Source organism: Podarcis gaigeae (assembly GCF_964106915.1).
Source record: "Podarcis gaigeae genome assembly, chromosome: 7".
In the NCBI taxonomy this organism is placed as follows: domain Eukaryota; kingdom Metazoa; phylum Chordata; class Lepidosauria; order Squamata; family Lacertidae; genus Podarcis; species Podarcis gaigeae.
The window spans coordinates 11,841,538-11,854,548 of NC_139683.1; the positions used below are offsets into that span (position 1 = coordinate 11,841,538).

General features: G+C 45.3%; 1 protein-coding gene across 3 annotated transcripts in view; it reads left to right on the forward strand.

Moving 5' to 3' along the window:
- ASAP1 (ArfGAP with SH3 domain, ankyrin repeat and PH domain 1) overlaps nt 1–13,011 on the forward strand; it is a 136,581-nt gene that overhangs the window by 15,871 nt on the left and 107,699 nt on the right. For 2 of the 3 annotated variants that reach the window (XM_083749064.1, XM_083749060.1), the window contains exon 2: nt 6,871–6,957. In XM_083749064.1, coding sequence (XP_083605190.1) covers nt 6,899–6,957 — 59 coding nt within the window. In that variant the 5' untranslated portion in view covers nt 6,871–6,898. Of the gene's footprint in view, nt 1–6,686; nt 6,767–6,870; nt 6,958–13,011 lie in introns of those variants that run through there. The other variant, XM_083749061.1, reaches the window with a different exon arrangement.

A 13,011-nucleotide genomic window follows, 5' to 3' on the forward strand; every position in this document is an offset into this window, starting at 1 on the left:
TAGCTGTTTATTGCCTTGACATCTGGTGCGAGGGCGTTCCACACGGCAAGCGCCACCACCGAGAAGGCCCTCTGCCTGGTTCCCTGTAACCCCACTTCTCGCAGGGAAGGAACCGCCAGAAGGCCCTCGGCGCTGGACCTCAGTGTCTGGGCTGGATGATGGGGGTGGAGACGCTTCTTTGGGTGTACAGGACCGAGGCCGTTTAGGGCTTTAAATTTAAGGATGGAAAAATGGGAGAAGTTCTCGCATTCCTAACACTACACATTCTGTTTGCAAACCATGTGCTCTTCCTCTAAGTCGCACCTCCCCTTCCCCCTCTCATCCCTGGGGACCATCTTACATTTTTTTACCACTTGCCCCACCATTCAGAGCACCAGATGCTAGCCGCAAATTGCATCTCCATAATTGATATTTTCTTTTCATCTCTGAAAATTCCCCACTCCTATGCTCCAACATCTTCAGAGTATAAAATGATGTTTCCACACACACACACACACTCCCGACATTTGTTGAAAACGGCAGTGTGCAAACCAGCCACACTCCAACCTCTACAGACGGAATTGTTTGCTTACATAGAAAGCAGTACTGTAATTACTCGGGGCTTGCATTATATATCAAGGTCAAAACTCTGTGATTCAAGCCATTGTTTAGGGACAAAAGGGAGTTGTTTTTCTGGCACAGTGGCAGACAGTACTGTAGCAACAAAGTTAACATGGACCTGATACCGTTTTTTCTGTCTTGGCTAACTCCAGTGTTGCCAAGAAAGCAGGCTGCTCAGTATTAGAGAGGACAGTAACGAAAGCATTTCCTCTATCACCGATGCTCAGGCTCCGAGGGCCTTTGGTTATGCGGCCAAAAGCCCACTTTCTGCACACAAGAGCAAGTTTGGGGGGACCCTGGGATTTGCAGAAGTACAACTGTTTTAAAGGAAGGGGAAACTGAGAGCAGAGGACGCCCAACAACAGCTGAATGAGGAGTGAGGCTGTTTATAATGGTTTGAAAGGCAGCTAGATTGTTTGCACCCTCCTCAGTTCAGACTGAGGTTGGTTTGGAGGAAAACGCATCCAGAGACAGGATTTCATAAGGAACAATAGGATGAATACAGGCCACCTTTCCTTTCAAAGGGGCTGGAATTTTAAAAAGAAAAAACGGTAAAGCACAGATTCAATGAAACAGTAATGAGCAACATCTAAACAGGGACTGGGAATTTGTGGCCCTCCAAATGCTGATAGACTACAATTCCCATCATTCTCAGCATTTGGCCATGATGGCTGGGGCTGATGGGATTTGGAGTCTTAACAACATCAGGATTGGGCATAGACTCCTTACCCCATACTGTGGTACCTTGGGTTACAGACACTTCAGGTAACAGACGTGTCAGGTTACAGGCTCCGCTAACCCAGAAATAGTACCTCGGGTTGAGAACTTTGCTTCAGGATGAGAACAGAAATCGTGTGGCGGCGGCAGCGGGAGGCCCCATTAGCTAAAGTGGTACCTCAGTTTAAGAACAGCTTCAGGTTAAGAACGGACCTCCAGAACGAATTAAGTTCTTAACCCGAGGTACCACTGCATCTGAGAAAGTTCATACAATCTCTGCAAATGAACCCAACAGTTAATAACACACCTGGCCCCCTCTAGACACCCTTTTTATTGTTTATTCGTGATTTGAAATGTTTGACGTTTTACTCTGCTTTTATAAGTGCTGTAAGGCATATGGGTGCTGAAACCCAGCCAGATGTGTGGGGTACAAATAATAAAATTATTATTATTACTACTACTACTACTACTCACAAGTTACCTCAGTTGGTTAGAGCATAGTGCTGATAATGCGAAGGTTGCAAGTTGTTCAGATGTTCTAGTGTGTATGCGTGTATCTTGCTCCTGTGCAAGGATGCCCCAAGGTTAGTAACTTTCTTCTCCAATAACATCCGGAAGGCAAGAGATTGCTGATCCCTGAAGAAGAAGAAGAGTTTGGACTTGATATCCCGCCTTTCACTCTCCTTAAGGAGTCTCAAAGTGGCCCAAAATCTCCTTTCCCTTCCACGCCCACAACAAACACTCTGTGAGGTGAGTGGGGCTGAGGGACTTCAAAGAAGTGTGACTAGCCCAAGGTCACCCAGCAGCTGCATGTGGAGGAGCGGGGAAGCAAACCCGGTTCCCCAGATTACGAGTCCACCGCTCTTAACCACTACACCACACTGGCTCCCTAATGTAGCAGCACCAGAAAAGCATCGCAGAAGAACTAATAAGGCAGAATGATGTTTGGATAATCCAGTATAAATCTACCAAACACACTAATACAACACGTTGCGCGACAAAGGGGTCCCTGAATATTCCACACAGACGTTTGGTCATTGCAGCTAAATGAAGAGGAATAAAACACTCGATTAAGGCCTTGGACCAGATGTCTAGGCAGTTACAGATTATGAAGATGTCAAAGAATAGGCGATTGATGCAACCAGTTCGACTAAGATAGCAGTCTCTGAACTCATGGTAACCTCTGGTTTGCTCACATGCTCCAGGGGTGAATCAGAGCACAAGGTAATCAAAAAAAGAGTCGGCGACTTGACAGTCCTGCTGTCTGAGGTCCTACAGTCCTACAGTCCAAACCTGTCTGAGGTTTGAGGGATGGTGTGCAAAAATCTTCACAAAAAATCCCTTCTGCATCACTCAGATTCCTTCCGGTGAGGATTTCCCTTTCTGAAGGAAGGAAAAACTGAGAGCAGAGGACAACAGCTGAACAAGGAGTGGGGCTGTTTATAATGGTTCGAAAGGCAGCTAGATTGTTTGCACCCTCCTCAATTCAGATTGAGGTTGGTTTGGAGGAAAACGCAGCAGTCTGATGGGTCCTAGAACAATAGGATTCAGAATGCAGCAGTCTGATTGGTCCTAGAACAATAGGATTCAGAATGCAGCGGTCTGATTGGTCCGCAGGAGCCACCCAATCCAGCTCCAGGTGGAAGTGAATCCGCAACCTGATTGGCCTATAGGAGAATCCCGGAATTAGCCAATCACGTGGGGCCCATTGTGTAAATAATGTATATAAAGCAGACATTTCGGGGGAACTTCCATTCCTCCTCACTGCTATGAGCTGAATAAAGAGCATGAAAGCCACACTCAACTCCGAGTATATTTCAGAAAATTTAATAAAAATGATATATATAGAACATCCAAGGACAAGACTGGAACATGATGGGCAAGGCTACCAATAGCTGCTATATTGCTTCTACTATCAGAGCAATCTGTTGGCCAGCATAAGCAGCAGCCGGGGCTGATGGGTTCTGTAGTCCAGCAACATCTGGAGGGCCTCACATTTCCCCAGCCCTGCTACAAACGGGTGATTCATCTAGAAGTAAGAGTTCCAGGATAACAGCCTCCGAGTTTTGATTGCGTAACTGAGCACTTAAATCATGCGCCCTATATTTTGAGAATAAAGCTGCAAGCCAATTAAAAGCTTCTGAACTGACGGAACGCCTTGCCTGACAGCCAATTAATTGCTTACTCATCCAATTAAAATAATTATAAGAACGGCATCGATGCAGAGGATGTCTAGAGATTAGCGGATGAAGATAATGGTTTTCTCCTTTATCGGCAGAACGCAGAGAAGGCATCTGCTCGGTGGAACACCTGAGATCCATTGCCTGAACAAAGAGATGTCAGTGGATTGCTTTTAATAACAGTAATAATTCCTTTAGCACCGAACACCCTTTCCCCGGGGATTTCATTAAAACTGTGTTTTAAAATCCACATTTTACAATCTATGATGAATAGATTTAACCAACTAATGCTTTTAGTGCTGAATTAAAGTGAAAGTCTTCACCCTTTCCCTTGAAACATATAATTATGATAATCAACGAAGATGCAGAAATATGTTCAAGTATCCTATTAGCACTGTAACCTTTCTGCAAAGAACTCAGCATGGAAGAACTTGACTTATCCCTTTTTATCAGTACAACAACCCTGCAAAGCAAAGATTGGAAGGTTGATGGTCTCTGTGTTCTCACATGCTCCAGTTAATTCATTAGTTCCTGGTGTTCTGCAAGCCAGAGGTTTGTCGTTACAACTGAACCAGAATACTGCTGGGCTTGATTGAAAGCCAGCCACAAATATAGTTTGGAAGACTAGAGCAAACCATAGTTTCCAGTTCAGATGTACCATCAAACCCAGAAGTAGCGAATTCATCAAATCATGCCAGGAGAAAGTAGAACTTATTGAGCATAGGGATGACATGAAAACAGGGCTCGTTCTCGTTGTGCCAAATTATGGTCTCACATTATCAACTCTGTGGCTACCACTGCTTCCAATCTATCATCTGTAAACCCACTTCAAACCATAATTCCAGTTTCAGGATTGCGAAACAAAACACTGACGCCAAAACTGGCAAACTGTGGTTTGCTGGGCCTCAGTCATCTATGTTTCAGTAACTTTCAGGTTAGACTACTGCAATGTACTTAACTGATCTTGGGACTGATTTTGAAGACCATCTGAAAGCTTTAATTAGTGGCACAATGCAGCTGCCAGACTTTTGACCGGAGCCAGACGATCAGATAACATTACAGTGATTTTGTTTCCACTTTGCCGACCACTAAATTGTTTCTGGGCTTTGTTCAAGGTATTAGTTTTAGCCTCTAAATCCATAAACAAGAATATCTCAAGAATTGTCTTCCTTCAAAGGAGCTTTCTCTGGCAGCTTTGTTTATCATTTGAGGTCCTGCATCAGGTCCCTTCAACTTTCAGAAATATGTATGGTGTGTCCTCAGGGCCTTTTTAGTCATGGCACCCATGCTGTGTAATAGTCTGCCAAAGGAGGCCTCCTGCTCACTGCTCATTTTGGACAGGCTGCAAAGACTGTTGCATTTTTAAGGCTACTTTCATTGCTTCCAAGGCACCAGTCCTATACACCTTTTCCTGGGACTAATCTCCATTGAACACAATGGGACTTACTTTTGAGTAAACATACACGCGGCACTTTTAGATTTGTGATTGGTTTTATGGGTTTCTGATTTTTAGTATTCTGCATTGACTTGTTTTTTTTTTTCATTTTAAAGCACTTTAAAGAAAGGTGGAGTATAAGTTTGTCAGACAGAGGCAGTAAATACTGCTGCAATCATATATGCTTACCTGGCAGTAAGGTCACTCAGTAGGAACCATTGGACTCAGTAGGACTAAGTTTTCATTGAACTCAGTAAGGCACACAAAGGATTACACTATACATCAGGCATGGCCAAACTTGGCCCTGCAGCTGTTTTGGGACTACAACTCCCATCATCCCTAGCTAATAGGATCTGCGGTCAGGGATGATGAGAATTGTAGTCCCAAAACAGCTGGAGGGCCAAGTTTGGCCATGCCTGCTGTACATAAATGTGATTAGAAAAAAACAATGGGAAAAAGGGAAATGACACACTTGAGAGGGGACAGAGGGAAAGAGGAATAAGAAAACCTTCCATGGGGTCCTGCTGGGTCTTTAAAACAAGGATGGAGAATCTGAGGCCCTCCAGATATTTGTTGGACTCCAACTCCCATCATCCCTGACACTGGCCATGTCAGCTTTGGCTGATGAGAGTTGTAGTTCAACAAACATCTGGAAGCCCACAAAGGTTACCCACCGCTGCTCTGCAACATCATGACTTCTTTTAGAAATCCTGAGCTTCCTTTACAGAATTACAGTTCCCAGGGAGTCAGAATGATTGTCCAACTGGGCAGTCTCTAGGAGCTAAAAGCTGAGTGTACACATTTACCAGCATAAAACTGAGCCAGGTTGTTCTTTCTCTCTGTTGAGAGTCATAGAATCGTAGAATCGTAGAGTTGGAAGAGACCCCAAGGATCATCTGGTCCAACTCCCTGCAATGCAGGAACCTTTTGCCCAACGTTTCCGAGCACAATTCAAAGTGTTGGTGCTGACCTTTAAAGCCCTAAATGGCCTCGGTCCAGTATACCTGAAGGAGCGTCTCCACCCCCATTGTTCTGCCGGGACACTGAAGCCTAGCACCAAGGGCCTTCTGGCAGTTCCCTCACTGCGAGAAGCCAAGTTACAGGGAAGCAGGCAGAGGGCCTTCTCGGTAGTGGCATCCGCACTGTGGAATGCCCTCCCACCAGATGTCAAAGAGAAGAACAACTACCAGACTTTTAGAAGACATCTGAAGGCAGCCCTCTTTAGGGAAGCTTTTAATGTTTAACAGACCACTGTATTTTAATACTTTGTTGGAAGCCGCCCAGAGTGGAAACCCAGCCAGATGGGTATAAAAAATAAATTATTATTATTATTATTATTACGTGGGGCTCGAACCCATGACTTTGAGATTGAAAGGCGCACGCACTACCAACCAAGCTATCCCTCAGGGGTCGAAGGTGCTTTGACAGTGGAAGCATCGAAACACAACATTTCATCATAAACGCCAGGGTAGAAAGAGGATAGATATGGATTGTCGCCAATGTCCTGGGTACCCTGTTTACCAAATCAGTGATGGGAGCACACGGGATGCAGACTAAACAGCAGCTTTAGTCTGTAGTAATTCCCCAACCCGCTCGCATCTGGGCATCATTTCTCTTCATACATTCTTAAGTGTGAAGCGGTCATAATTTAAGCGATTGCTACCATGTTGAGAAGAAAATTGCTGTGTCAACTACAATAGAACAAGTCTAATTGTTTGCTTCAGAGTAACTTTTATGTCAAACTGCTTGGCAGCGATTTCTGTTGCAGTTGCATTCCCGACGCTTTCGGTCCTGTTCCTGCTTGTTCATTTATAAAAGGAGAGATTTGACAAGGGTACGTTGTATGTGTGCTTGTTTGTTTGTTCTTCTTTATATCCTCTGTTTCCTTTTAATTACTTTGCCCCTCTTATTTTATTCCCCCCCCCCTTATTTGTGTAGGTAACGTTCTTGTGGTGACAGATGAGACATGAGATCTTCAGCCTCCCGGCTTTCCAGCTTTTCCTCTAGGGATTCATTATGGAACCGGTAAGAAAACAAGGGGACGGGAAAAGCCAAGCTGATTCCTTTCTCTTCCTTTTTTTAATATCCTGATAGACTTGCAAAAGTGCTTTGCAGTCCTAACAAGTCTCCCTAAATCCCTGCAAATTTGTTAATTATGGCGCCCATTTTACAGACAGCAAGCTGAGGCATGATGACTGGCTTGCAAACACAACCCCACCCCCCTATGATGTGTTTTGCAGTCCAGTGTGAATGAGCCGAGGAGATAAATATCTATACAACCTTTAGAAGACATCTGAAAGCGGCCCTGTATAGGGGAGTGTGTTTTTTTAATGTTTAATGTCTTATTGTGTTTTTATATATGTTGGAAACCAGCTAGTGTGGCTGGGGCAACTCAGTCAGATGAGTGGGGTATAAATATTCAAATCATTACCATCATCATAATCACCATCATAACTAAATAAGACATCCCTATTTTCATCGGATAAATGTTGGAGGGCACGAGTTTAATTCGCTGGTGTAAGAATGCCCCATTCATTAAATCTTTGCAAATTGTACACATTCCTTATCAGAACACAGTCAATGTGAAACATTCTTAAGAATGTCACAAGACGAAGGTTTGTCAAGCCTGTTCTCTCCTCCCCATCCAACCTTGGAGAATGCAGAACGGCCCACCATAGCCTTAATAAGCTTTTGTGTTCGTTCTCTGAATGGCGTGTGCCCACCCCGAGTCCTAATTTAAAGTCTGTTGTGTACTTTGTGAAAGTCACTTTGAGCGACAACCCGCTTAACGTGGGCGTCGCAAACTGACACCCCCTAAAAACAAACAAAAAAGAACTGTAAGGTTGCGATGGGTCTTCCTCTGGATTCAAGTGTGAAGTTAGGATGTTTGAGGTTAGAGGACCTTTAAAAGCCAAAACCACTGCCAAAATGTAAAATCAGCACCTTCTGCCCCTAGCATCAAACCCACAAACCTTTAACCTGTTGTCATATGGAACGGTAAAATGAAACAATGTACCACAGAGTTAAAAGGGATGCGGGTGGTGCTGTCAGTTAAACCACAGAGCCTAGGACTTGTTGATCAGAAGGTCGGCAGTTCGAATCCCCACGACGGGGTGAGCTCCCGTTGCTCAGTCCCTGCTCCTGCCAACCTAGCAGTTCGAAAGCACGTCAAGTGCAAGTAGATAAATAGGTACCGCTCCGGTGGGAAGGTAAATGGCATTTCTGTGCACTGCTCTGGTTTGCCAGAAGTGGCTTAGTCATGCTGGCCACATGACCCGGAAGCTGTACGCCGGCTCCCTCAGCCAATAGAGAGAGATGAGCGCCACAACCCCAGAGTCGGCCACGACTGGACCTAATGGTCAGGGGTCCCTTTACCTTACCACAGAGTTAGCATACCCTCCAACTCACTGTTTTGACGGGAGGTTCCTGGAATTACAGAAGCCATCCAAGTACGTTTCCGAGCACAATTCAGCCTCAGCCCAGTATACCTGAAGGAGCGTCTCCACCCCCATCATTCAGCCTGGACACTGAGATCCAGCGCCGAGGGCCTTCTGGCGGTTCCCTCCCTGCGAGAATTGAGGTTACAGGGAACCAGGCAGAGGGCCTTCTCGGTAGTGGCGCCCGTCCTGTGGAACTCCCTCCCATCAGATGTCAAGGAAATAAACAACTACCTCACTTTAAGAAGACATCTGAAGGCAGCCCTGTTTAGGGAAGTTTTTAATGTTTGATCTTTTATCGTCTTTCTAATATTCTGTTGGGAGCTGCCCAGAGTGGCTGGGGAAACCCAGCCAGATGTGCGGGGTATAAATAATAAGTTGTTGTTGTCCTGGTTTCTGATTTGATCCCCAAATGCTCCAGGATGAATCGGCACTTGCAGATGACCCTGGAGCTTGTAATGGTGTCGCACTCTCATGTGAGCCAGCAGACTTGGGTGAGAGCGTGGCACTAAAAGACACACTTTTTCGGTGCTGCACTCTTGCGTCCCAATTTTCATCCAGGGAAGGTATGGGTTTAGCTCTCTGCTGGGCTGGGCAGCCAGAGAAAAATGTATCTCTAGCCAAGGGTGAGCGGCCTTGGGCTGAATTCAGCCCTCTAGGCCTCTGGGTCAGATTTTCAGGGATCTCCTAAGGACACACCCCTCGCTAGTACTGCTTTACACACTCCTGGAGTGTTTTGGCCTGGCTGGAAATTCCCCTTGCTAGTCAGGATGGAGGATTAGGGAGAGTCATGTAGGTTGATGTACATACGCTCCAACATTTCTCCAATGAAAATTTTGTTGTTGTTGTTTAGTCGTTTAGTTGTGCCCGACTCTTCGCGACCCCATGGACCACAGCACGCCAGGCTCTCCTGTCTTCTACTGCCTCCCGCAGTTTGGTCAAACTCACGCTGGTAGCTTCGAAAACACTGTCCAGCCATCTCATCCTCTGTCGTCCCCTTCTCCTTGTGCCCTCCATCTTTCCCAACATCGGGTCTTTTCCAGGGAGTATTCTTTTCTTATGAGGTGGCCAAAGTATTGGAGCCTCAGCTTCAGGATCTGTCCTTCCAGTGAGCACTCAGGGCTGATTTCCTTCAGAATGGATGGGTTTGATCTTCTTGCAGTCCATGGGTTTGATCTTCTTGCAGTCCATCTTCAAAAGCATCCATTCTTCGGCGATCAGCCTTCTTTATAGTCCAGCTCTCACTTCCATACATCACTACTGGGAAAACCATTCCATTATGGTTATGATTATACACAGCCCACCTGAGTGGGTTGCCCCAGCCACTCTAGGTGGCTTCCAACATATGTATATATAAAACACAATAAAACATTAAACATTGGAGGTAGGATGTCCGTCTGTCATGGATGCTTTATCTGAGATTCCTGCATTGCAGGGAGTTGGACTAGATGACCACTGGGTCCCTTCCAAGTCTATGGTTTTATGATTCTATGTTTAAAGAACTTCCTTATGCAGGGCTGCCTTCAGGTGTCTTCTAAAGGTTGTGTAATTACTTATCTCCTTGCCTCAGGGGTTACATAACTCCATACCCCCATACACACATGCTCCAGTGAAAATAGGGATGTCCTAAGGACATTCTGGGATCAAATCAGAAACTGGGGTGGCTTCTGTAAATATGGGACTGTCCCTGGAAAATAGGGGCACCTGGTGGGTCTGGATTTTGAACCATTTCACTCTGCTGATGGGAGGTGTGGCCTGGCATAGCTAGCCCAAACCACAATTTGCAAACCCAGTTCAAGCTATGAGTTTTATTCTGGTCCACCAGCTGATGCAAATTCTCTTCTTTGGCAATCATTCGTAGCCGAGTAAGATTGCCCTCCATAAACATGGTTTTAACAGTGAGTCCGTAAGTGGCTGTGCAGGCCAATTCTGGATCCAAACGTCCTTCCACAGTTGGAACATTGGTTTCCGGGCAGGAGCTGATCACAGTGTGGATTTGCCAAGCGTGCCTTCCTCCTAGCACGTTTCTCCCTTGTGTCCTGAGTTTGAGTATCTTCAAAGCCCATGACACCTTTGGTAAACATTGTTCTCCTATCAGAGCACTCGCAGGCCAGTGTTTCCCAGTTGTCGGTGTTTATACTACATTTTTAAAAGATTTGCCTTGAGAGAGTCTTTAAACCTCTTTTGTTGACCACCAGCATTACACTTTCCATTTTTAAGTTCGGAATAGAGTAGTTGCTTTAGAAGACGATCATCAGGCACCCGCACAACATGACCCATCCAAATTATTGTCTATCAGTGCAGACACCACTCCAAAAGTATCCCTTTACCTTGCTTGGACGAGATGTCTGAGCTAAGCCATCACATCTGGTCCTCAAGAAGTGATTCTCCTCCCACTGAGGTCCTGAAGCAGCAATCTTTTATATCAAAGCAAACAAACAAGGCCATTAATTGGTGTTTCATTGCTTGGGGTGTATGATCTGGATACTTTCCCAGTTACAGATGGGCGATAAATGAGACTGAAAATATTGAAATATTTGCAATATGGCTTGATGAGCTGTCTTGGTTGTTTTTGCTGCACAATCCTCATATACCAGCTGCTTTTCAGCCTGCCAATTATTGCAATATCCTTCGTGGCTTTGTGTGTTGAACAGTAATACATTACTAGCTCTCTCTCTCTCTTTTTAATTAAAATGAGTGAGCTGCCCAAGCTCCGGAGAATGTTACTTAAGATATTCATTAACTAATCCCCTGTGTTAACATAGGTACTCTTGATAGTTCCTCCGAAAACATTGGTTCAGATATTCATAGAAGCAGGTGTGGGAGCCTTTTGTCAGAACTACAGCTCCCGTCATTCCTGGCCATTGGCCATACTTGCTAGGGCTGATGGGAGTTGTAGTTCAGCAAACACCTGCAGGGCCAAAGGCTCCCCATACCTTGTAGAAGGAAGGAATCCATAGAATCATAGAGCTGGAAGGGACCCCAAATTTCATCTAACCAGGAATATGGAACTGTCTCGAACGGGGATTGAACCTGCAACCTTGACGTTATCAGCCCCACGTTCTAACTAACTGAGTTATCTCCACCATGTTGTATATAGTTGCTTCGTGTGTGTGTGTTTTCTTGCATGAGCGGAATAACAGCACTCGATACAACCCATTATCTGGCAACACTGCCTGCTCGTACTCCCCGCCTTTCCTCTTATCAACAAGGGTTGTTTTCTGCATTACAGTCTCACCATGCATCATGAAAGTTGCTATTATTGTTGCTCCCTCTATTACTGCTTATTATTATTATTATTATTATTATTATTATTATTATTATTCCCATTCCACTGCCCAAGGCCCTTGGAGACAAGGAGCCGTGATCAACGGCTGAAAACTCGCCCTACACCATTCCATCTTTTACTTCCCCAAGCACATTCCCTCTCCCCCGATGTTCCGGCATTTGTTTCCGATTTGCTGTGCTCTCGGTTTCCTTTCCGGATACCGAGGTTCCAAAGCACCAGCCTTACTGCTGATTGTTCTCCCTGCGAGCCTGGCATGCCACAATGCGTTTGTCAGCGGGGCTTGCTCTCGCATGACAACATCAAAACACAAAGGCAAAACTGAATCAGCAGATCAGTCAGCTTTATCACATGCAGCTAGGAGCTTGGCTTCCTTGCCCGGATTGCTTGTTGTTGTTGGGTTTCTTGTTGTTGTTTTTTGTCGTCGGTGGAGAGCAGTCCATGGAACAACACTTACGGTCAGAAATTTCTTCCTAATACACACATAAACACACACACAAACATATGTATATACACACACTACATTTACAAGCATATATAAATGCGGTCTATTTCTATATTTACATTACAGTGGTATCTCGGGTTAAGAACATAATTCGTTCCGGAGGTCCGTTCTTAACCTGAAACTGTTCTTAACCTCAAGCACCAGTTTAGCTAATGGGGCTCCTGCTCCCGCTAGAGCACGATTTCTGTTCTCATCCTGAAGCAAAGTTCTTTACCCGAGGTACTATTTCTGGATTAGCGGAGTCTGTAACCTGAAGCGTATATAACCTGAAGCGTATGTAACCTGAGGTACCGCTGTAATAATATTAATTTATTATTATTTATACCCCAGCCACTCTGGGCGGCTCCCAACAGAATATTAAAAACACCACAAAACATTAAAAGCTTCCCTAAATAGGGCTGCCTTCAGGTGTCTTCTAAAGGTCAGATAGTTGTTTATTTCCTTGACATCTGATGAGAGGGCGTTCCACAGGGCGGGCGCCAATACCAAGAAGGCTCTCTGCCTGGTTCCCTGTAACCTCACTTCTCGCAGTGAGGGAACTGCCAGAAGGCCCTTGGAGCTGGACTTCAGTGTCTGGGCTGGACGATGGGGGTGGAGACGCTCCTTCAGGTATACTGGGCCGAAGCTGTTTAGGGCTTTAAAGGTCAGCACCAACACTTTGAATTGTGCCCAGAAACATACTGGAAGCCAATGTAGGTCTTTCAGGACTGGTGTTATATGGTCTCAGCGGCCGCTCCCAGTCACCAGTCTAGCTGCCGTATTCTGTATTAGTTGTAGTTTCTGGGTCACCTTCAAAGGTAGCCCCATGTAGAACGCATTGCAGTAGTCCAAGCGGGAGATAACCAGAGCAT